Genomic DNA, 25568 nt, shown 5'->3' on the forward strand with positions numbered 1-25568 from the left:
CTATAATAAATTACTTTAAAATATTTTTTAAAACTTTCATATGTAAAAGTGTTTTTCTTACATGAATGTCTGTATGAGTTGTCAGATCCCTGGAGTTACAGACAGGCATAAGCTGCCATGTGGGTGCTAGAAATTGAACCCAGGTCCTCTGGAAGAGCAGTGAGTGCTCTTAGCTGCCAAGTGATCTCTCTAGCCCCAACATTTCTTTCTTAATTTATAATACACAAGTCAATAAGCAGAATAAAGAGCCCAATCTCTTAAAGATTGACCATTCCCAGGACAGGGGGCAGGGGGTAACTTAAGAATGCTGTCAGAGAGGGGCTGGTGAGATGGCTCANTGGGTAAGAGCACCCGACTGCTCTTCCGAAGGTCCGGAGTTCAAATCCCAGCAACCACATGGTGGCTCACAACCATCCGAGATCTGACTCCCTCTTCTGGAGTGTCTGAAGACAGCTACAGTGTACTTACATATAATAAATAAATAAATCTTAAAAAAAAAAAGAATGCTGTCAGAGATGGTGAGGAGCCGTCTGTTTATCCAAGAGGAAGAGAAAAGGGGAGGAGGCAAGCAAGGTGGGAACCCAGAAAAGATGCTGTCAGAATAATGCTCACTGTTCCCCAGAGGCTGTGAAGCCTTAGAAGATGTCAACGAACAAAAATACATTAAGTATTACATCTTTTGTGAAACTTTCCTTGTACCTTTTAAAATTTGTTTTTTTTGAGACAGGAGTTCATTAAAATGTTATATATGGTGTGTATGATGTATAAATATGGGTATTATTTGGGTCTCACAGGCTGGCTACAGGAAAGCCAAGGATGACTATATACACTTGGTCCTCCTGAGATCAGAGGTATGCATCAACGTATCCAGCTTAAGAACGCTTCTGAGCTACCTTTTAATATTAAGTGAACATCTTTATTTATATTTAGTTGCATGTATGCTTCTGTAAAAAGAGTTCTAAAAATGGGGGTGCCTGGAAGATACTTTCATGTTCATATGAAGCCTGGGCTGCCCAGTCTATCACTTCATGGCAGAAATCACGTTGGCCACAAGTATACATAGACCAAAAATAGATCAGGCACAGGCTGGAGAGATGACTCAGCAATAAAGAGCACTGGTTGATTTTCCAGAGGACCTGAGTTTGATTCCTAGGGCTCACAGAGCAGCTCACAACCACCTATAACCAGGAAATTTGATGCCCTGTTTTGGCCTCCACGGGCACCAGGCATGAACATGTTGCATAGACATAGAAGCAAGACAAACATCCAGACCTGCTACTCTAGGACTTGGGAGGTAAAGGTAAGAGGACCAGAAATTCAAGGCCATTTTCAGCAACCCAGCAAGTTGGAGGCAAATATGGGCTACATAAGACCCTGTCTCCAAAGGGGATGGGAAGGGCTAGTAGCTTCTAAGCTCTGGAATGTCAGTAGCCCATAAGAATGAAGCCTATCTTACTGAGAGACCAAGAAAAGGAGCAGCCTTTGATAGCACATAGGAGCTCAGTAAGCACAGATACAGCCAGTCATCTGTGCCATCCTGGCTGAGGCCTCAAACCTAAGAGTCAGAAGGCCCACCTTGGCCTTTTAACCCCAGCCAACAGCTTGTGGACTAGCAGTCCACCAGACCTATTATTCTCTGCCCAATTACCCCAGGAATTATGAAAAAATAGTTAAGAGTGGGAGTTGTAAGTCATTTAATGCCACAGAAGTTTGTTCCAGTAGTAACATTTCATAAACACTTAAATGTTTTTCTATATTGATATCCTGGAGCTTTTTTTTTTTTTTAAATTCAAGCATTTACCTGACATATTCTTTTTTATTTTCTTCAGTAACAGGGATACTTTTGCCATTTGGTTTGAGTTCATGCTGAATAATTTCACCATATGCATTATGCTCAACACAGAAGGTATGGTCCAGAACACCTGTGATATCGTTTTCACTAGATAAGAAACAAACAAGACACATTAGCAGGGGAACCTACCTCCCATCTCCTACAATGTGTTCATAGGTGAGGCGTTCAGCTAAGACAGTACTGCAATATAGCAGTTACAGGACCAAACTCCTCCCATCAGTTCTTATGCCATCTTTTCTTGCACAGAAAAGTCAAAGAGACTTCTCCTTATAAACACAGACAGCATTTTACTTCCTGAGCAACAAGAATGGGTTCTGTCAAATAGAGAGTCTTTGAGAACATTTTTGGTATCCAGAGAAAAGGCTCTTCTGAACATGAGCACGCTCAGGAGAACAAGCACTTGGATGTCTTCAGTGAGAAAGTGATCTGGGAAGTCTATGAAGCTGAGCATCTTCCTGTGCATTATCAGCTAGCAGTGCCTGCTTTGTGAAATATGGTTCCAACAAGTACTGCCTTCACTAAAATGAAATAGGAAAGGCCAGATGTGGAAAGAGCTCACTGCATGACCACAACCTGAGTTCAGTCCCCTGAGCCTACATGGTAGCAATTCTGCTACCATTTACTAGTATTTAGAATTTACGATTCTGGCCCATGTTGGCTGAGACAGAACCCGACTTAGTCTTAGGATACTATTACATATAGTGTTTTAGCTTACAAGAGCGCACATGTTGAGCATGCTCAGCCTGGAAATCTGAAATTCAAAATAAAACACTTAAGAATTACCATCAGGGTATGTGTGTAAAGTGTGTATGAAATGAAATGTGTTTAAACTATGGTCCCACCCCCAAATATTGCAAGGATAAGCAAACATTCTAAAACTAGTGAGAGGATCAAAATCAGAAATACTTCTATATCCCAAGGACTTCAGATTAAGGATGATCAATCTGTGCTAGATTAATTTTCCTTTTCAAAGAAATAACATGAGATTTCTAGAAAGACCTAGGTCAGGTCTCAAAGCCTGTGGACCGCCGAGCCTGTCAGGGTTTCTCCGCAGAAGCTTCTTCCTACAGCAATGGAAACTGTTACAGAGACCCACAACCAGTCACAACGCAGAGTCAGGGACCATGGGCTGACCAACCCAACTCGATAATCTATCTACACTGCAGCCCTACACACAAGGTCCAGGGAGATGTCAGAATACAGCAGGAAGATCCCAAGAGCCAGAGACCAGGAGACCCATCATGAGACAGTACCTCCTAGACAGGACAACACTAGTTGCCATGCCAACATGGAGAGGGGAAACCTCTCAAGGCTCCCCACCTAGATGGAGAGCTACAGGCAGTCGATGACTGCTGAGAGGAGAATCAGTTTTCTCCAGGGATGAGTGGCCAGATAGGTTATCTAATCTCAAATAATCCGTCCTACACACTGATACATGGAGACAATACTAAATGGACTCAATGTGTGCGAGGGTGTGTGTGTGTGTGTGTGTGTGTGTGTGTGTGTGTGCGCGCATAACTTCAGTTCAAGGGGGATATGATACCCTATTGTGGCATCCTCAGACACTGCACACACAAGGTGCACAAATATGTATGCTGGCAAAACACTCATACACATTAAGAAATATTTTTAAAACCTTTCAAAGTAATAACATGGGCTGGAGATATATCTCAGTAGTAAAGTCCTTAGCACACTAGCTTCCCTTTCAGGAATCTTAAATGTGAAGACAATAGTAGACTGGGGATGGGATAAGGGGAAGTCTTACATGGTTTTACCATAATCCACACTTAACATTTTCTGTGCATATTTTAAATAAAAAACATAAGTGCATTAGTTTTGAGATGTATCTTTTTGTTTTATTTGCTTTTTAAAAAATTTATAGTTATTATCATTAATTATTATTATTATTATTATTATTATTATTATTATTATTATTATTATTTCATCTTTACAGGTATGGGTGTTTTGCCTACACGTATGTGTGAGCACCATGTGTGTGCCTAGTGCTCGAGACCAGAAAAACGAAACAGATTCCCTGAAAGTAAAGTTATAGATAATTGTGAGCCACCATGTTTGGGTGCTGGGAACTGAACCCTGGTCCTCTGGAAGAGCAGCCAGTACTCTAACTACTGAGCCATCTCTCCAGCTTCGTTCTTCAATTTGTTGTGGAGCCTGTCCTTGACTTCAAGATTCTTCAGACCTCCCAAGTGCAGGCTTTATAGGGATGAACTATCAGATATAGCTTGTATTTTTAAGATTGACTTTCATTATTAATTGTATCTAAGTGTATATGTATGGGGTACGAGTGCCCAAAAAGGCCACTCATCAAAAAGGTTAGATGTCCTGGACCTAGAGTTCCGGGAAGCTGTGAGCTACCTAACATGGGTGCTGGGAATCAAACTCAAGTCAGTCAATCCTCTGCTAAGATCAGTACATGCTCTTAACTGCTGAACTACCTCAGCAGTCTTTGTTTTGTTTGATTTTCTAAAAAATGCGTATGTGTGTGTGCCTGTGTGACTATGTAGACTGTGTGTTGTATGTACAGGTGACTGTGAAGGCTGAAGGAGGCATCAGATCCCCTGGAACTGTATGATCTGCCTCATGAAGAGTCCTGGGAATTGAACTGGGTCCTCTACAAGAACAGTAAGGACTATTAACTACATGAGTCATCTCTTCAGCTCCTAGCTTGTATGTTTTTAAAAGCTCAGATGCTAACTATGCTAACAGAAGTAAGATTCAATACGTACAGTATCCACACTAAACTATTATGAAGGTCTGGGTCAACAAGCTCCATGTCATCCAAAGTAATTGACTTCCCAAGCAACTGTTTATAAAAAGGTAATGTGAAGCCACCGTCAATATAATGTCCATGGAATACAGCCATTCCCATTATCCGTCCAACAAAGTGGAAATAGGATAAATGTTCCTGAAAAAAAAAAAAAAGACAAATACTCAAGTTAGAAACTCTTCAGTAAATTGTGTTAATAAAAAGTGAATATTTGGGGCTGGAGAGATAGCTCAGCAGTTAGGAGCACTGACTGCTCTTCCAGAGGACCCTGGTTCAACTCCCAGCACCCACATGGCAGCTTACAGCTGTCTGTAACTCTAAGATCTGACATCCTCACACAGACATACAGGCAGGCAAAAACATAGCAATGTGCATAAAATAAATAAATTATTTTTTAAAAAGTAAATATTTAAGCAACATTTTTCCTTCCTTCGTCTTCCTCCCTTCCTCCCTCCCTCTCCCACTTCTGCCCACCCCACCCCCCTTTCTGGTTTTGCTTGTTTGTTTCTGAGACAGGCTTCAGGCGCAGCCCAGGCACTTTCCCACTGCTGGATCACAGGTATGAGCACCATGTCCATAGCTCTCAGGGCAAAGGCCCTTCAGAAAGTGACTCCTTGACAAACCTTTTGTGAAGCTGCTTGCACATCCTGTTCACTGAGTGCACTGCCAGATAAAGCTGTTAATCCTTTCATTGCTTTCTTGACCAGCCAGAGACTGAACTTCAGGGCACCATGGATTTAAGACATGGATTTGGTCTCACATTTGGATTAGTGCATTAACTACTGTTTATATAAAAGTTAATTAGTCCCTTGGGGACTAGTCCACATTTGGACACACAAGGAATAACGACAGTGTCCAGAGAGAATACTCATGAGGAGAACAGAAGGTGGTCAAACCCAGGGGACTGGGTCTACCCCTGGGAGCATCCAGCAAAGGTCAGGTGACTGGCAGATGGACAGTGCTGAGCTGTCAAAAGCAGCAGTTTCACCTTAACAAGTAACGTCCTAATGAGCCTTGGTCACCACATGTAGATACAACTGTTCTTTCACCATACTGTTTGGTTGGTTAGATATCTGTATTTTTAACTACCTTTGCTTTTCCATTTAATAAGTAATCTTTAATTTTAAAACTTGTTTTATCTTTAAAATACCTATTTCAAGAAATACATGCTTACTTTAAAATATTTAGATAAAACAAGCACAAGCAAAGAGGACATTAAAAATTACCCATTATCCAACAACTAGATAAAATGATTATCAGTTTTACAGTGTAGACCTTTTAATGTTTTCCCTACATATATTTACCACAGCTATATCACGTTATTATATAACTTTTCACTTAACATCACTTGACATATAACAACACACATCTGTATCACGCATCATCTTCATCTCATAGTATGCCCTTACTTGCAAACAGAGTAGAGATAATCAGACAGTAACAAATTAGCAGTAACTTCTGACATTTGGACTGGAAGCCAGTGCAAGGGATCAAACCCCCCATCCTCTTGGATGCCACAGATGTCAACGACACAACCACTGAGCAACGGCCCCAACCTTAACTTTTAAGAATTTAATAATGTATTACAGGATTTTAAAAAACATAAATTGTTTAATATACAGGGTCTCACCTAACTCTCACAACCCCTTTCTAAGGTGCAAATTCTTCCTATTAATTTTTAACAATAATTGAGGTTTAAGGCAATGAACTATACCACAGTCACAAAGATAGTAACTTATATAACAAGAATATGATTCTACATCTTTTTGTTTTCAGAAACAGGGTTTTATCGCACAATTTAAGCTGCCTATAACTTGGTAAGAGCCAGGTGGGCCTAGAACGTTCATGATCTGCTGCTTTAGCCTGGAAAGCACTAGGATCTCAGGTATGAGCCTGCACACCCAGAGACTCCATGTCATACCCAGATCAAGAACAACCATTTACACTATTTTATGTCATAATTTAATCAATCCTCTGCATGGACAACCATGTTGTGTCCAATGTGGGATATCAATAGCAGATAGCCTAGTGTCTCAATATAGTACACAGCTGTAATTATTTCCTGGGACAACTTTCAAGAAGAGGAATTGCTGAATTAGAGGGTGTGGCCAGGATCAGCCAAGTGATTCCTTTGTGAGATGAGATCAGAGTGGATCAGATGAGAGCAGAGTGGATCCCAGCACATTCACACTATTGTGACCACAGCACATACCGGATTAACTGCAGAATCGGGATTGATCTGCAGTGTGTAGATATCATCTCTAGAATACTGGAAGAGACCATAGTAAGGATTCAACATTTCATGTGACAGGAGATACAACCATTCCCTAGAAAACAAGATGAAGTAATTTGTTAATTAAGATATGCCACTAGTCATTCTAGTAGATGATTTTTTAAATTTTATTATTATTATGGGTATGCATGATGTGTGTAAATACATGTGTCACAGAATACACGTGGAAGTTGGAGGACAACTCTATGGAGTTGGTTTTCTCCTTTCCCTTATGTGGGTTTGGAGACTGAACTCTGACTGAAAGGCGAGCACTTTAACCTGCTGGACTTTACGTAGGCTGGACTCAAACTCAAGAGATCCACCTGCTTCTGTCTCAAATGCTGATGAAAGGTGAGCTGCATTATGCCCAGTTTCCACAGTTCTATAAGCTATAAGAAAATACAGTATTAACCGTGGTTCTATAAAAATCACAACAGAAAATGAATGTTTAAAGAGCAATTATACTTATTATTAGACAGTTCTTGTTCATAATTTGGAGCGACTTTATTATACTTTTGCATCAGTGAGTATAAAGGTACTACTTAGAAGTTCAGCTGCTTATGAGAGGCTGTAGCCCTTTAGTTTGATCACTTTAAATGTGTATAAGATTTATAACCCATAATAAATCATCTAATGTCTATTTCTATCAGGATAAATTCATACTAGATTCATAATAATACCTAATACAATAGGCAGGCAGAACCCTTTGCGTTCAATGCCAGCCTGGTCTACCTATCAAATTCTAGGGAGGTCAGGGTATATACAGAGATCCTGTCTCAAAAAAAGACACATAGCCGGGCAGTGGTGGCGCACACCTTTAATCCCAGCACTTGGAAGGCAGAGGCAGGTGGATTTCTGAGTTCGAGGCCAGCCTGGTCTACAAAGTGAGTTCCAGGTCAACCAGGGCTACACAGAGAAACCCTGTCTCGAACCCCCGCCCCCAAAAGACACATAACACAGCATGAAATTATTCTTCCTTTTCGGGCAGTGGAGTGCTCTGTGGCTTTGTTTTAGTAGAGAAGTGTCAATGTCTATCCCATCATCATTTACTATATTAAAGTCTAAATACTTTGGGATACACGATCCCAAAGCTTACAGTGTAAGTGGACACTGGTATTCTTTGGGCCTGCCTCATATGACTTCTCTTCCTTTTCCCTGTACTGGAGATAGAATATAAAGCTCTGTACATGCTAGGCAAGTGCACTCACTTGAACGCTACTCCCCAGTCCTCTTACTTCTTCTGTTTCTTTGAGATAGGTCTTGTTTGCCTAAGCTGGCCTTGATTTACTCTGTAGTCCAGTCAAGTCTTGAACTTGTAATTCTCCTACCTTGGCGTCTCAAGCAGTATTAGGATGCCACTAAAGCCTATTGTAAACCTAACACTTTTTTCTAAAGTTTCTTGTTTCTTTTGTTTGTTGGGTGGTTTGGTTTGGCTTTTTCGAGACAGGGTTTCTCTGTGTAGCCCTGGCTGTCCTGGAACTCACTCTGTAGACCAGGCTGGCCTTGAACTCAGAGATTCGCTTGCCTCTGCCTCCAAAATGCTGGGAGTAAAGGCGTGCGCCTCCATGCCTGGCCTACATCAATGCTTTTAAAACAAACAGCATTACTGCCAACTTATCAAATTCTTCATATTTTTCAATAAAAGATGACTTGTCATTTTGATGACAATGAAATAACTAGTCTAGGACTTAATACTGTTAAAAACAAATTAAAAGAAAATGTTTTAAAATTCTATGATGTGACAAAGGTGAAATCAAATTTCTATTATGTGATAGTAAAAACAAACTAAAGAGCCAAGTCAGAATGTGCATCTCCACATACATAGCCCCACTACACACTACACACCTGATGACTGTGCTATGCTTTGCTTGTGTGCTATGTGCATCTATGCCTATTTTTTTTTTTAAAGAAAGCTGAATTTTTGTTCTCATTTTCCCAAGACTAGAGGCAAAACTGACTGTTTTAGATCTACTACAAACTAAAGGTCAGACAGCACAGCTCACTCATTCATTTCCACATGCCATTTATCCTGCCTACATCTATAGTAATGAGGTAATTTTAAAGAGATTATTCATCTGATCTGTACAATAACTGTCACTAGCAGATAAATGTTTTCCTAACATTCAAATTCTATTTCTGAGTAAATAAACCCATAGGAATTAAAGTTCTAAAATCTTCATGTAAAAGATATTTTTGAAATATCTAAATTATGCAATAATTCAGAGGATCTGAGCTGAATCTAACCCAAAAGCGATTGTCCTACAGCCTTGCTGCATAGTCCCATAAAGTACTATGCAAGGTGTCAAGGAAGGGAGGCAATCAATAGTCACAATTTCCAGCTGTGACACCATGAACTTTAACAATGACCAGCATGGCCAGAGATGCATAAAGGTACAGTAGTGGCATGCCTGTTTTAGTGATAACTCACAGCTGCCTTACTAGACACTCGGACCACGCAACACAAGGAAAATCCTGTGTGGTACTAAAAACCTAGCCAACTACCTGAGGCGAATGAAGTCAGGAATCTTACAAGAGAGCCTATTACCAGCATTGTGTTAGATCAGCATAATTCCTAATTTCATTCTAAAATTTACCTTTTTACCCACAGATTTGTGTAACTCTCATCCTTCTTCAGAGAAACTTTTCTTTACAGCAAATGGAGACAATTACAGAAAACCAGAACTGGTTATAATGAGACACAAATGGATCATGGGGAGCCCAACCCCAATGGACAGATATATCTACAATACAACTTCTTCACCTAAGGTTCAAGGCAGATTTCAGAAGAGGTGTCAGAAGACTGTGAGAGCCAGAGGACCAAAGTCTGCTGTGAAATGTACTTCCTAGAAAAGTCAGGAGAGGACTGTCTGCCCTTGTGGAGAACCTGAGCTGTGCTCCCAGCACCCCAGAGTGGTTCACAACAGTCTGTAACTCAAGTTCCACAGAATCCAATGTCCTTTTCCGGCCTCTCTGGGCACTGCATGCACATGGTACACATTCAGACATGCAGGCAAAGACTCACACAGACTAACTGTAAATAAGTAAACAAACGATGATGGATTCAATGAATAGATAGATATCCATGTGTTTACCTGGCAACTCCTCCATAGTCAAGACCTTCTTCTCCACGAAATTTTATCATTAATCGCTTCCATAGATCTTTTGGCCTCATTTTCATGACCTGTCTATATGATTCCTGAAAAATAATTTTGATATACTATTATCATTAGGTGCTTTAGCCTCTAACTTTTCTTCTCCTTCAATTCACAAAACTAATTCAAGTCAGAGGCACCAGTAAAAACTAAAAGATTCAGTTCTAAAAGAACATAAGTACATTATATTACTTATATAGAAGAACGTAATATATTAACCACATAGACAACTTTATATTGGGGACAGGGTAAAGATGGACTCTAACAAAGCCCAGACTGGCTTTGAACATCCTATGTAGATAATGTTGGCCTCTGGATGGCCTGGAAATTGCTATGTAGACTAGGCTGGCCTTGATACTGTGGAGATCCACCTGTCTCTAACTCCAGAGTGCTGCGATTGTATAGTTAAGTGTGGTATCACATGCCTTTATCTTCTTTAAATGGACTTATTTCACTTTCTTTTTCTTGTATAAAAATTCCTTTATGGTAGTCAACAGCTGGATCCTGGCTCTTCTGTACAGAGACCCTAATATCAATAAGATAATCAGGTAGTTTTTGATAGGGAGACTTGGTGAGCACATCTGTTTCTCAAGGTCTGGGGTAGCTGTATATCTTGAAGATGTCATCAAAGGCAGACCTGGGTGGCCACAGTCGATACTGGCCATCAACAACAGCTTCTTGGACTCAGGTGCCCAGATGATACCAGTGCCTGTGGGCGAATGGTCTGTTACCTGGCTTGGGACAGTATGGGATTTGATTATCTCGCTCCCTTGGTAGCCTCTGTGTACCAAGACAATGGAGAGTTTATCTAAGATGATAGGGGGCTTGAATGCTGGTGGCTATCTTACTGGTGTACCTAGCACTAACATCAATGTGACCATTGTAGTCTCCAATGGCCAACAAATGCCTTGAACCCATCCACTAGCCAATGTAAGACTGCCTTATTAATCTTTACAACCTTAATCATGAAGAACACCCCAAGAAGTTATTTTTGGAGGCTGATAGACAAAGAAAAAGAATCTCTGCCTAGGGACCTGTTTTTTTTTTTTTTTTTTTTAAAGAATTACATACCAGAAGAGGGCATCAGATCCCATTACAGAGAGCTGTGAGCCACGTAGGTTGCTGGGATTAAACTCAGGACCTCTGGAAGAGCAGTCAGGGCTCTCCAGCTACCCCTGCCCCCAACTCCTTATTAAAGATTTATTTTTATTTTTACTCAATTGCATGTGTTGGTGTCCACTGAGGCCATTGCATCCTTGAATCTTGATTTATAGGTGGTTGTGAACCATCTGACATGGATGCTGTAACTGAATTCAAGTCCTCTGAAAGAACAAGTACTTTTGACAGCTGAGCTGTTTCTCTAGCACCCAATTCTTGACCACAAAGCCCACCATGGTAACAGGATCTACTTATCATTTCAAGCCTTACTTCTCTCCATGAGCTCCAAGACTGCAGCCTTGGCCATGACTGTGATCCCGGCCCGAGTGCACTAACAGCCTCTAAGGAAGACTCGTTTGCCTCCCAAGACCGGGAACCCAGGACCTCTGGATCCTTCCAGTGCACAAGCATCGCCTATTATTATTTAGTGTATTATTTAGTTTTCCAAGTGGGAAGAAGCTCTTTTTACAAATGACACTGTAAAAAGCTCATCAGGAGGCAGGTCTCTGAGTTTGAGGCCAGCCTGGTCCACAGAGTGAGCTCAGGACAGCCATGGCTAAATGGGGACAGACAGACAGACAGAAAGACAAACAGACAGACACACACACACGGGGGGGGGGGGGGAAGGAGAGGGAGAGGGAGAAGCAAAGAAAGAAAATAAGGAAGGAAAGAAAAAGAAAAGAAAAGTAAGAAAATACCTTTACTCCAATCAGATAAGAGCTCCAAAAGTATATTCTTAGAAAGAGTAAAAAGGGCCTGGAGAGATGACTCAGTGGTTAAGAGCACTGGCTACTCTGCCAGAGGAATTGAACTGCCTGAGTTCAATTCCCAGCAACCACACAGTGGCTCACGACCATCTGTAACGGGATCTGATGCCCTCTTCTGTATATACAGAACATTCATACATTAAAAAAATATATACATAAACAAACTAATAAAAAAAGAGTAAAACAAAGTCCAGGCATGATGGTACATGCGTTTAATTTCAGTCTTTGAGGGAGGGAGGCAGAGGCAGATGTTTGAGAACAGCCTGGTCAATACAAACAGGTCCAGGCTAGCCAGAGCTACACAGTGAGACTGTCTCAAAACAAAGGAAAAAAAAAAAAGAGCAAATCACTAAATTTAATTTTCTTCTAATTGGAATTAAGGATTATATATTTACCTCAAAAATCTCTTCCCTAGACACCTCGATACGGCAGTGGCCAGCTTGAGGCTGCTGTTGGGAAAGTTCTTGCCGCAAGATTTTTAGTTTTTGAACCAAATCTCGCTTGTATCTTGGCACTGTCAGACACTCAGTGTCATCGGGACACAATGACACCACTTGCTGTTGCTGTTGGTCTTTCAACTGGTTCTGACGACTGTAAGTAAACAGAAATGTTATCAAAGTACTTTAGAACATACAAGGTTGCAATTCTACATTTAAGTCAGCATTAGCCTGTAAGAGAAATCTATTAATGTCTAAGCCTTATGAGGCAGATCAGCAGCCCGACAGAACTGGTTACTGAGGCTCTATTCATAAAGCCTTATGCAGATGCTAAGAAGAACTGCTCAGATACCATTTCCTCTACAGCATACCATCACCTAATTTAAAACTCAGGCAGGTGCCACAAATCCCATCATCTAGTGTTTTTCTGGAAGAACCAAATAGAAGCCTAAACTGGCAGCGCAGTGGAGACCTTTCCCCCTACACCTGATTCTGTCTAAACCACAAAAATAAAAAACAGTGAAGCAGCCTGCCTCCTCAGCTATGCTAGGGTACGTAAGGGGCGGTTATATAAGGGATGATGTCAACACTGGTCAGACAACAGTGGGGATGCCAATCTGCAGCCTGCAAGGCCTCGGACAATGTTCAGAGTCCTTATTAAGCAAATTATTCTCTTGAACTAGGTAAGCCTGACAAACAGAAAAGATTCAAGTTGTAATCTTTGTTCATAGTTACTTTTAAAAGTTTTCTTTAATTATAAGGTAGAATTTCTGTCATGGCATTTAAAATACCAGGCATAGTGTTAAAGGGTGAGAACAGGAAGAGGAAGCGGGGGGGGGGGGGGGGGGGGCGGAAGACCCTCCACAGTCAGGCTGAGCTCAAAGCCCAGCTGCAGCACCTTTATGTACCTCTGAGAAAGCAGGGAAACTGCCTGAGGCTCCGTTTTTCTCGAGGACTGAATGTATAAAGTATGCCTTTCAAGCAAGATCTTTTTTTTCTTTTTTTTAAAGATGTATTTATTTTATGTGTATAAGTAGCTGTCTTCAGACACACCAGAAAAGGGCAGATCCCATTACAGATGGTTTGAGAATTGAACTCAGAACCTCTGAAAGAATAGCCAGTGCTCTTAACCGCTGAGCCATCTTTCCAGCCATACAAGATTCTTTTTCAAAATTGGGGTTTGGGCAAAGGCTACGTACCCTTGGCTACGTGATTTACTGAGTCCTAGTGACAATATTTTGCAATAGTTTAATAATGTTGTATCTTGACACTTATAGATTAGATGGTGAGTTCTCAAACACAGGAACAATTTAACTGCATAACATCAAAAACATCCCTTTACAGAGAGTAACCACAGTTATCTCAGGAAGAACTCTGAAGGAGAGAACTGAGGGAGATTCCGGTAGCCACAGTACAACTGCAGGCTGCTCTCAATGTGCACACTACACACAGGTCTACCTCACTGCTTCTCTCAAAAAAGTAATCCCCAACTCTTAGTTTAAATTCAAGACTGCACTCTAAAATTTAACTTGCCTACTCTATTTTTTCCTGGCTTAGATAATTGCCCTCTACATGATTTGTATAGCAATCTACATTTCCCCCCTCACTTCCTAAAATGTTGAAACAGGAAAAAACAAAACAAAACAAAAAATAAAAAACAAAGAAACCCTTTAGAATCAAAGCAATCTACAAATGTTTGTTAAGGTTATAATTCATACATAACAGCTCCTAAAAGTCAGACTAATAGTTAAACTAACTTCAAGATTTTATTATTTGGATAACAGCCAAAGTATTTACTCCAAGAACATTGTTGCCACAGAGACACTTACCCACCCTTCTTCCCCCCAACTCCCCAACTGGATAGGCTTAAAAAATTATACAAAGGAATAAAAACCACATTATAAGCCAGGCATGGTACCCCATATTAGAAGCCAGGTCATCTTCTGCTACTTAGTAAGTTTAAGGCCCCAGCGGGCTCTCAAAGACCCTGTCTATTAGTGCTGTCAAGTAAGGTAGCACTGAGTCAAGCCAGGCACTTAAAGCACAGGATCAGGGGCTGCTAAGGCCACAGAGAGAGTTCAGGACCAGACTGGCAACTCAGTGATACCCTGACTCAAAATAACACACACACACAAGAAGCTTACCACAATAGGAAGAAAAACAAAATCAAAGAATCCAGCACTTGGCCTGGAGAGATGGCTCAGTGGTTAAGAGCACTGACTGCTCTTCCAGAGGTCCTGAGTTCAATTCCCAGCAACCACATGGTGGCTCACAACCATCCGTAATGAGGTCCAATGCCTTCTTCTGGTGTCTGAAGATAGCTACAGTGTACTCATACAAATAAAAATAAATAAATCTTAAAAAAAGAGAAAAAAGAATCCTGCACTTGAGAAGCCCAGGCAGGAAAACAACAAAGGCAACCGGGATAAGACCAGTTGCAACAGGCTTATGCAACAAGGCTAAAACTATCTCTAAATAAATATCACAACAAAATGCAAATTAAAATACCATCAGCCGGGCAGTGGTGGCGCACGCCTTTAGTCCCAGAACTTGGGAGGCAGAGGCAGGCAGATTTCTGAGTTCAAGGTCAGCCTGGTCTACAGAGTGAGTTTCAGGACAGCCAAGGCTACAAAGAGAAACCCTGTCTCGAAAAACCAAATAAAATAAATAAATAAATAAATAAATAAAGGGCTATACACAGAGAAACCCTGTCCTGAAAAACCAAATCAAGCAAGCAATCAATCAAGCAATCAATAAAATCATAGGCCTGTTGTGGTGACATATGCCTTTGATCCCAGCACTCAGGAGGATCTCTATGAGTTCAAGGCCAGCTTGGTCTACACAGTAAAACCCTGCCTTAAAACAAAACAAAGAAAACACCCCCCCCAAAAAAAAACCCAAAAAATATCATCACATTTGCAATTTTGATTCTTTTAGATACTGAAAGTTTTTTTAAAATATAGTTTCTTGAGAAGCAAGATGTATAGCACACTACACAGAACTATAGTGGAAAGATATGGTATTAAGAAAACAAACCAGCCGGATGTGGTGGCACACGCCTTTAATCCCAGCACTCGGGAGGCAGAGGCAGGCGGATTTCTGAGTTCGAGGCCAGCCTGGTCTACAAAGTGAGTTCCAGGACAGCCAGGGCTACACAGAGAAACCCTGTCTCGAAAAACAAAAAAAAAAAAAAAAAAAAAAACAACCAAAACAAAACAAAAAAAGGTCTATAAACATAATGAGTCTGACAAGGTAATCATGAATATTCAAAGTGTTAGACATAGTGGTGCACGCCTTTGATCCCAGCACTAGGGAGGCAGAGAATGGTAGGTCTCTGAGTTCAAAGTCAGTCTGGTCTACGTGGTGAGTTCTAGAATAGCCAGATCAAGAAGGCCCTGTTGGGGGTGGGTGGTGGGAAGAGACACCCTCCCCCAAATGTTTTCAAAGCAGCAACAAAGACACACATTAAATGTTTTTTTTTGTATTATTCTAAACAAGTGGTAGCCATTCTCATTTAATTTACCCTATTGAAACTACCCCTAAAAAATTAATGAAGCAAGAATATTTCCCAAAATCATCCCTGACCTCTATTAGTTTTATTTTATTCTAACATTTAACACAATATTTATTGCACACATTAATGAATGAAGAAAGCAGAGCAGGTAGTATTTATTTAGAGATTCTAAATTGAGTTACTCTGTGGATACAACTTTGTTCTCAGGATTCAAAGAAGCCATGGTCTGTTGTTCTACCACTCCCCAAGTGTCTTGACCAGAACCGGTGACAAAGACACACTGCTGCTTTCCTGATGGTGAAGCCCCCTTTCCTCCCTTGTCCCCTCAGAAGACAAAGCCAGTAGTAATGAGAGAGAAATCAAAGTCAAAGATGCAAATATGGTACAAAAACCATGCAGTACAGACATGATTAGAAACCAAAGCACTGACAGGTCTGAATCTAGTAGCACTTCAAGTTGGGAAAATTATAGAAAGTCAACCTCTGCTTGTTCCCTCATCTGTAGAAATATTTACCAGGAAGAAACTTAATACATGCAAGGGACAAAGAACAACACTTTACGCACGGAAAGTGCTACTGAGATTTCTGTCAGTCACTGTTATCAGCTGTATGAAATAGGATGGCAACACAGAAAGAGCCTGCTCAGTCTCAGCTTCTGGTCAAGCTCCGGCCTCTGTAAATAGCCTTCTTGCCTAAGCACTTCTCATGCACACTTCTTCTAACATTTCAGTACTGGTTCCTGTTTGAGCACAGTGAAAGTAAGATATGTGCTATATCAGAATAAAATATCCCATTTTCTTTCATATACTCTGATCAGTAAAAGTAAATTATAGCTAGGCATGGTGGCTCATGTCTACAATCCCAACACTGAAGAAGCAGAGGCAGGAAGAGCTGTCAGGCCACAGCAGTAATTCAAAGCCAACCTGGACTATCCCTTGAGAACTCATCATAAATATAAATCAATACTGTAAATTTAAGAGATTGCATATTCTTTCACATTATAAATAGCACATATATATCCTCTTGTTTAGAACAATATTTTCACATGTACTGCTTCAAAACTTACTTTAAAACTAAATGCAAGTTAGCAGAGAGCCGGGGATCTGTAAATTGTGTTGTTCTGTTGTTATGGTCAACGAAATAAACTCTTCCTGTTGCGGTATTGCGGATCTCCCATCCAGGAGGCAAAGGACCGAGCTCTTCACAATTGATGTTGCTAAGATCCCTGCAAAACAAATATACAACAGAAATACCTCATTACTGGGCTTGCTGAGCCAAGCAGCATATGTGACACAGAGCAATTCCATGAAGTCTGAGAGAATGTATTGTTTCAGAAACTTGAGATGCTCAGCTGGAATCTTTAATTCCCAATGGTTTCCCAAACTTGCGCATTCAATACCCAATTCCTAAATGGATCAGAACTTATCACATAGTCTGGCAATCATACTACTTGCCAACATAAACTACACTTCAATATTTGTTTGACAGAAAGTATTGTTTTACAAGCGTCAACCATATAAAAAATTTCTATTCAATATTTTCTTTCTTTATTATATCATAAAGTTGGGTGTAAACAAATGTGCATGCAATGAGTGATTGTAATGTTCTTCAACAAGCAAAACTGGAAACATTACTAAAATCCTGATCCTGGAAATAATCATAACATTTCTTTCTTAACAAAATATGTTGTTTTAAAGTTTTGAAGTCTATAAATTTCATGAAGAAAAACCTGGTAAGGATACTTAAGAAGAATGCTTTCAGGCTTATTGCAGCAACAAAGAAAAGATCAAGTACTTTTAACAGACAAGGACCACCGTAACTGTATCACACACCATAAGGATACACAGGACCACACAGAACGCAGCTGAATGCACTGAGGTGGCTGGTGGGGTGGGGATGCCTAGAAGCATAGAAGATCTTAGCCCTCCCCAACCTTGTTCTATGTGTACTGCTCCCTTCCGGCTGTTTATGAACCAGCAACGGCAGTGTAGATTTTCATCCTGTCCTAGTAGAGCAAAACTTCTACAGAAGGAGACCATCCCAGAGTGTCCAAGTTACTGGAGGCTACAGGCGAAGATGGACAGTGTCCACTGAGGCATTTCCAGCTCTTAGAGATTTCTTCAAATAATGATTCTGATTTCTGCTTAAAATTATCCTGGCCACTCCTTTGCTGCAGAACAACTAAAGCTTGAAAACCACTACAGAAGAGGCAAAGCAAAGTTCTGAGAACCTTCAGTTCACAATAACAACGAAGAACTGACTTGGTTCTGTTCAACAGAGAATGGACTCCCTGCTGGGGTGCGCTCAAGTGGGACTTGAGTGGCAGGCTGGGAAGGGGGAGATCAGCACCAAGATTGGGGAAAGTCCTGGAACTTCTCAAGCCGAGAGCTCAAAAGGATGAAGCAATTCTAGAAAAACTTTCCAAATTCCCATCATAGGACCAGAGAATGCCAACTAATAAGGATCAAGTAACACATGAGGCATGGTGGCATATAACATAATCCCAGCACTCAGAGGCTGAGGACATAGGTAGAATGCAAGCTCAAGCCCAGCCTGGGCTACAGACCAAGATTGTGTCACCTAAAAAACAAAACACACACACACACACAAACACACACACACACACACACACACACACACACACAACCTTTAAACCCAGCAGAAGCAGGTGAATTTCTGTGTGCTCTATATCAGCCAGAGCTACATAATGAACCTACCTCAAAATCAAACAACACAACACAACATAACACACCAAACTCAAGTAAGAACCTCACACAACCTAAGGTCAATGAAGACTTTAGATGTGACCACATTGTGACAGCTAGTATAAACAGTAAGCCACTGAATTAGAGCTCTAACTAAAAAAGACCATAAAGAGAGTACAGGGTATGATGTATAATATGTTTAACAAGGGCTGGAGAGATGGCATAGTGGTTAAGGACACTGGCTCCCCCAATGAACCTACGTTTGATCCCCAGCACCTACATGGTAGGTAGCTCACAACCATCTGTAATGTCAGTTCTAGGGGATTCAATGCCCTCTTCTGGCCTCCATGGGCACCAGAAATGCATGTGGTACACAGATATACATGCAGGGAAAAAAATTCATATACACAAAATGAATAAAAATTTAAAAACAAACTATGTGGTATAAAAATGATGTAAGAACAACAGGAGATAAAAGCTAAACAATAAAGTGCTTGCTTTGCATGTACAAGCCCTGTGTTTGAACTCTACCACTGCAGATTTAAAGAAACATAAAAGAGGCATACAATTGCAAAGATGAGTTATCAAGGAAAATTTATTTAAAAGGAACAGGTGGCTTTTCTTTTTTTCTTTTCTTTTCTTTCTGTTTTTTCTTTTTCTTTCCTTTTTGAGATAGGGTTTCTCTGTATAGCTCTGGCTGTCCTGGAACTCACTCTGTAGACCAGGCTGCCCTTGAACTCAGAGATCCACCACAGACAAGCTCTTTAAAAAAGCCCACTGTACTTCTTTACTGGTGTCTTTAAAGAGACTCAGCGGACTTATCTAGGCTTCTTAATGCCTGATTTGAACAAATAAAAAGAAATAAATATAACCTCCCATAAAAGAGACACATTTGCTAAATGATGCTCCAAAACAAAAGACAAAATACAACTTTTAAAGATAATTGGGGCATATAGACAAAGAAAACTAATACAGGGCATTGTTAATTTAAAGACGTATTCAAATATAGATGTCATTACTCCACATAAAACTTGTGCTGCTATACGACAGAGTATCAAAGCAACCCCAGTCCAGTCAGTCCCACCTGTTTTTGATTCAACTACACAAAAGAGGTTTGGATATGAGCTTTAGAAGATCTCTTGCTCTCCCTGTTTCCCCCACAAATGGTTTGCCTTGTTTTTTGGATATGACTGGTATATCATATATAAAACCTCCTCATTACATAAATGTGTTTGTACACCACAGAGTCAATTCCAATTAAAATTCAAGTCTTTCTTTGTAGCTTCAGGCTAGACTACTTGGTACTTAGTATATATGGCTCACTAGAAAATAACTCAAAACAGCTAATGTCTGAAAACTTCATTATTTGCAACATAAAGGTACTCAAAATTCTAATAGCTCACTGGACAGTGTGGGCACTCAGGAGGCTGAGGAAGAATCACTTTAGTAGAGGAGATCATGACTAGCATAAGGAAAACCAAGGACCGCATCTCAGAACAGCTAAGGTGGTAAATGGCAGTGACATATTCACCATCCTTCCTTCCTCTTCTTCCCTTTCTCAGCCTGTTAAGCGCTAGCACTGCACTGTGTGCGATGGTGTGCAGCTTCTACTGCTTCCCCCCACCCCACCCCCACTGCTCTTTTTCTTTTTTTCTTTTTTTTCGAGACAGGGTTTCTCTGTGTAGCCCTGGCTGGCTGTCCTGGAACTCACTCTGTAGACCAGGCTGGCCTTGAACTCAGAAATCCACCTGCCTCTGCCTCCCGAGTGCTGGGATTCAAGGCGTGCACCACCACGCCCGGCTTCTTTTTCTTTTTTTAAGGATAGGCTGGCATGTCCTGAAATGACTTTTCAGACTCCTACAGGCATGTATTTTGCCCCACATTTTTTAGCTGGGGTGCTGAAGGGAAGGAGTTGAGACTAGCAGGGAGCTAGGGTGAGACCACAGACACTGTCCAGACGTCCACGCCCGGCAAGTTAATTATTTTTTAAATGAGAAAGTCCTGGGTGAAATGGATAGTCATGGTTGGTGGGAAGAGTACTTAAGAACAGTAGCTCACACCTTTAATCCCAGGACTCAGAAGGTGGATCTTTATGAGTTTGAGGGCAGTGTGAACTACATAACAAGTCCAGGCCAGTCAGAACTATATAGTAAGACCTCGTCTCCAACAGTAAAGGCAATAATATTTAAGATGTGTTCTTACCTAGGCACGCGTGGGTCGTGCCACGTGCTCACACCAGTCTGAGTATGTAAGAAATATACCTGACCCTGCTGCGTTGTCCTTTGTTCTGTAAAATAAAGAAAACAGACTCAGTCTTTCATATTCAATCAAACACCATTACACTGGGTAATACTCTAATACTCTACAGGTATTGTAGATCCCAATACTCAGAAGACAGAGGCAAGCAGATCTCTGAGTTTTCTGAGTTTTGAGGCAAGCCTGGTTTACATAGTGAGTTCTAAGCCAATCAGGGCTACTTAGTGAGACCGGTCTCAAAACAAATCATTTGTTCATTCTCTGGAGACAACTTTATAAATGGTGATGAGGTATAGCCACTACCCCAAAAGCGAGAAGACAACTCAGAGGAAGAGGCTAGCCACTTTTTAAAAATTGTTTTAACAGAGCTTTTTAAAAATTTTATGATGGCAATTTTATACACAAATTTGTGATTTCTCTTTTGTTAACAAAGATATTTCAAGATTCTTCCTGGAATTCAAGCAAGGTGTCACAAACCTGCAATCTCAGCATGCAGGAGGCAGAGGCAGTGACAACAAGTCCAAGTCTAGCCTGGGCTACCTATGAAAATTCCAGGCCATCTAGGGTATAAAATAGAGACTCTAAAGTCAACAAAACACATCATATAGTCATAAAACTCATTTTAAAAGCACAGTAGAAATTCATGCACTGGGGGTTGAAAAAAGTAAATGAGCTCCAAGCCTGGAAGGTGGAGAAGCCACGGGGAGACAGCAAGGAGCTTCTTCATGTGTACGTTTCGGTTGCTGTCTTCTGCATGGAGACTCATTTAACAAATCCCAGTGGAAATGCCAATGTATAAGATAGTAAAGCACACTGTATCTACAGATCTGCAAGGAGGTCAGTGAACAACTCCCACCTAAGCACAGCTTCAAGGATCAGAAGAAACTCACTGATGAATTTGCCTGCCTTCAATCCCAAACACTAAGAAAAAACCCAAAACTGACAACAGCTACAAAAATTTCAGCCTTGGTAACTACTTTATTTTATTTATTTTATTTTATTATTCCATTTTATTCTTACAAAAGAACATCTGAACTCAAATCACATACACTGTAAAAATAAAATTCACCTTTACTCCAAATAACCTGGCTGATAAACTCCACAAGAATTATCTCCAAAATATAAATGTAACAACAGATATATTTTCCTAACTTGCTTTTTATGTCAAACATAGACACTTCACTGGAGATTCCGTCATTTCCTGCAGCAAACCAACATGGTTGTTACTATTATTCCTCTCATTTTACAGAAGATAAACCTAGGGTCTCAGGGGTTAAATAATATGATTGGTATCTGTTTCCCATGCTGGAATCGCTCACTGCAAGGCAAGTCAAATGATAGGATATAGGAGTGAGATGAGACTTTTTTCAGAATAAGATGCTAAAATTTATTTTAAAATAAAACTATAATTATTTATTTGTAAAATAGTTTTTATATAAATTCTACAGTAAAAATAAATTACTTAGAAAATGTAATTCCCAATTTTGGTCATTAGGTGTCACTATCACAACATCTATAGTATTAGGCAGAAAAGGAAGTCAGTGTCTGTCTCCAAAGTCTCACTAGAAGTCTAAAGTAAAGATGAGCCTGTACAATAGCACTGCTATACCTTTGTATAGTGTCTGCTTGCAAAGTAGTCTCATTTCATTTCATAAGCTTCCTATAATAACCATGTGATTCACATCCATCACATTTTATTATAAAGGAACATACAAGCTAAGGTTCATAAGTGATTATGGCCAAACTGTTACATGGACTTCTAATCATTACAGACTTTTTAAAATTGGAGATTATATTTACTTTCACAGAGAATTCCTAATCCCTGATTAGCACCCCTCTACTGTCTAGTGTAGTATGTCTCTCCTATGACCATCCCACAGATGAGCACAGGCCTGACGGTGTTGGCATCCTCAGGCCTAATTAACTTTCAGATGCTATCATTTTAAAGCACAGTGTAGTGGTATACACTTCTAACCCCAGGATGTGATGAGTGGGCAGAGCAAGGAACTCAGGAGTTCAAGGGCTGTCTGCCTACACTGTATGTGTGGGCTGTGTGAGACCCCATCTCAAAACAGACAACAATAACAAATTTTTAAAAAGTTAGTTCTCTGGCTGAGTGGTGGTGGAGGCTCACATCTTTAATCCCAGTACTCAGGAGGCAGCGACAGGTAGATTTCTGAGTTGGAGGTCAGCCTGGTCTACAGAGAGAGCTCCAGGAGAGCCAAGGTGACAGAGAGAAACCCTGTCTCAAAAAACAAACCCAAACAGTTAGGTCTCTGATGTTCTTAAAGCAAGGTGAGTGTTCCCTTTGCTGTTACCATACCATAGCCTTCCGGTAGGTCTGGAGGAGTGTGTAAGTGTGTCCTGCTCATGTAATTTCTATGTCGCTGGGACCTGACTCTTCTCTCTGCTAGTCTGGGATCTGAAGAATGTCCACACGTTGCACCATTTGTTCCAGTAATTGGAGTATTCTCATCCACAAAGCAGCTGAGGGGTCTGCCAGGACTAGAATATTCTGACGCCGGTCTATTGGAAAGTGACAAGGGAAAAATGTTACCAATTTAGACATCAAAACCAGAGTCTCTAGACAACATGTACACTATGGTGAAAATATAGTAAATCAGGCAAGAAAATGAGATGAATAAAGGAGACACAATTTCAATTAAGTTTTTAAAATATCCATACATATTTGTATATGCGCTACTTGGTCACTAAGCAGAAGGACTTAGACCTGATTTCCACCATTTTCCCTCCCACAGGGTTTCTGACAGGTAAGTGTTGCTCTACGCATTTAATTTGCCCAAGTCATGTGACCTTTAGTCCTTGGAAACAGAACCTCTTTCTAGCTATGGTTCTTTGTCACTCAAAACACAGTTTATGCTTAACCATCAGCTCCTGGGAGATCTTCTGAGTACACAACTCACCCTACAATTTGATAGCAAACAGTTCCCAAGTTTATAATGGAATAACTTAGAAGTTTTGTTTTTTGGGAAAAGACCTCACTCTGTACATCAGGCTGGCTGTGATTCATAGCAATCCACTTGCCTCAGCCTCCTGAGAGTCAGGACTGCAGGCATGAGCCACCACATCCAGCTCTCAATTTGTCATTTCTTGACCTTTTAATAGTCAGAAGCCATAGCAGCTAGTCAAAAGTGCATTTTAAATGTTTACCTTTTTTAGTGCTAGTGAATGATATATGTGGTATAGAGATCTTCAAACTATTAGGTAACAGCCGCAAGCTACAACTCGCAGTCAACTACCATCAGGAGGGTAAGTAATGGCTACTCTATAGCACGCCTCATTGCTAAGCTACATGTAATAAAATATGCATACTGAACATAACTCTTCACTTTTAACTTCATTGGACAGAATCCTAATCATTAAGGCAAGAAGCACTGTATACTGCCATAGTTCCTCAACAATATTCCTGGAAGGAAGGACATTTAGGTGGCTTATTCTCTATTATAAATAGCTAAGCCGGGCGTGGTGGTGCAGGCCTTTAATCCCAGCACTTGGGAGGCAGAGGCAGGAGGATTTCTGAGTTCGAGGCCAGCCTGGTCTACAAAGTGAGCTCCAGGACAGCTAGGGCTATACAGAGAAACCCTGTCTCGAAAAAAAACAAAAACAAAAACAAAAAATATAAATAAATAAATAGCCAAGTCACTCTGTTACTCACATGTAAGGAATAAAAGTACCTTAAATGTTATCAAATATGGAAGCTAATCTGTCTCATCAAGGAATTTTTATTTTATAAAGTAACCTTAAAAAACAACAGGTAATGGAGCTCATTGTCACTGGTTTTGTTCCTGCTTTGTTAGCACTAGGTAGGAAACCTAGGGCATCACTGGGGCTAGGAAAGTTCTCTACCATTGAGCTGTATTTCCAGCCCAAAAATTCATTTTCTTTCTTTTCTTGAGGCAGGGTCTCACATCATAGCAATTCGCCTGCTCAGCCTCCTGGGCAGTGCGATTAGACATGCAAGCCATCATACCTAAATTAAAACCTCTTTTTAAAAATACCCATCTCTGAGTGGGTATTTTGTCAGCATGCCTGTATCATATAAGTGCTCAGTGCCCTTGCCAGAAGAAGACATCAGATGTTCTGAGACTGGAGACACAGACTATCATGAGCCACCATGTAGGTGGCTGGGAATCACATCTGAGCCCTCTGCAAGAGCAGCCAGTGCTTTTACCAATATCAAAGCATCTCTCCAGACCCAGAAGCTCATTTTCAAACTAACATGGGTTAAGGGGGAAAAATGCTTTACATACACGTGGAAATTAAAGATGAATTAGAAGAAAGCAGGCTTCACTTAAACACTGCTATGAGTATAAACTCATTTATGCTACTAGAATAAAAATAGGTTCTTCAGCTTGACTGATACCCTAGGCAGCTTGTATCAGAAATAAATGTAACTTTGAACTAAGCATTTTAAAAAAAATAATAAGATAGTTCATGACACCTCAGCCTAAACAAAGAACTTGAGGCAACTAACAAATGCCAATAGCAGGAGAACCAGTCTTCCCTAGGGAAGAACACATCGGCTGCTTACCTATTACCCAATAGTCAGTCCTAAAAACATACACACAAGTAACTGTACATTGACTGAGTGGGTCGTATTTTTCTATTTAGAAATATATATATGCATAGATATGTATATAGATAGAT

General features: G+C 40.5%; 1 protein-coding gene across 3 annotated transcripts in view; it reads right to left on the reverse strand.

Annotated features, from left to right (window-relative positions):
- The window catches only part of Smurf2 (SMAD specific E3 ubiquitin protein ligase 2), a 104510-nt gene that overhangs the window by 9513 nt on the left and 69429 nt on the right, over nucleotides 1-25568 (reverse strand). For all 3 annotated transcript variants that reach the window (XM_029483488.1, XM_021175694.2, XM_029483489.1), the window contains 8 exons: nucleotides 23224-23426; nucleotides 20847-20931; nucleotides 17006-17164; nucleotides 12385-12580; nucleotides 10005-10108; nucleotides 6853-6967; nucleotides 4600-4778; nucleotides 1802-1939 (listed from right to left, as the gene is read on the reverse strand). In XM_029483488.1, the coding sequence (XP_029339348.1) occupies nucleotides 1802-1939; nucleotides 4600-4778; nucleotides 6853-6967; nucleotides 10005-10108; nucleotides 12385-12580; nucleotides 17006-17164; nucleotides 20847-20931; nucleotides 23224-23426 (1179 nt within the window). The remainder of the gene's footprint in view (nucleotides 1-1801; nucleotides 1940-4599; nucleotides 4779-6852; nucleotides 6968-10004; nucleotides 10109-12384; nucleotides 12581-17005; nucleotides 17165-20846; nucleotides 20932-23223; nucleotides 23427-25568) is intronic.

Source organism: Mus caroli, chromosome 11, assembly GCF_900094665.2.
Source record: "Mus caroli chromosome 11, CAROLI_EIJ_v1.1, whole genome shotgun sequence".
NCBI classification, from domain to species: Eukaryota; Metazoa; Chordata; class Mammalia; order Rodentia; family Muridae; genus Mus; species Mus caroli.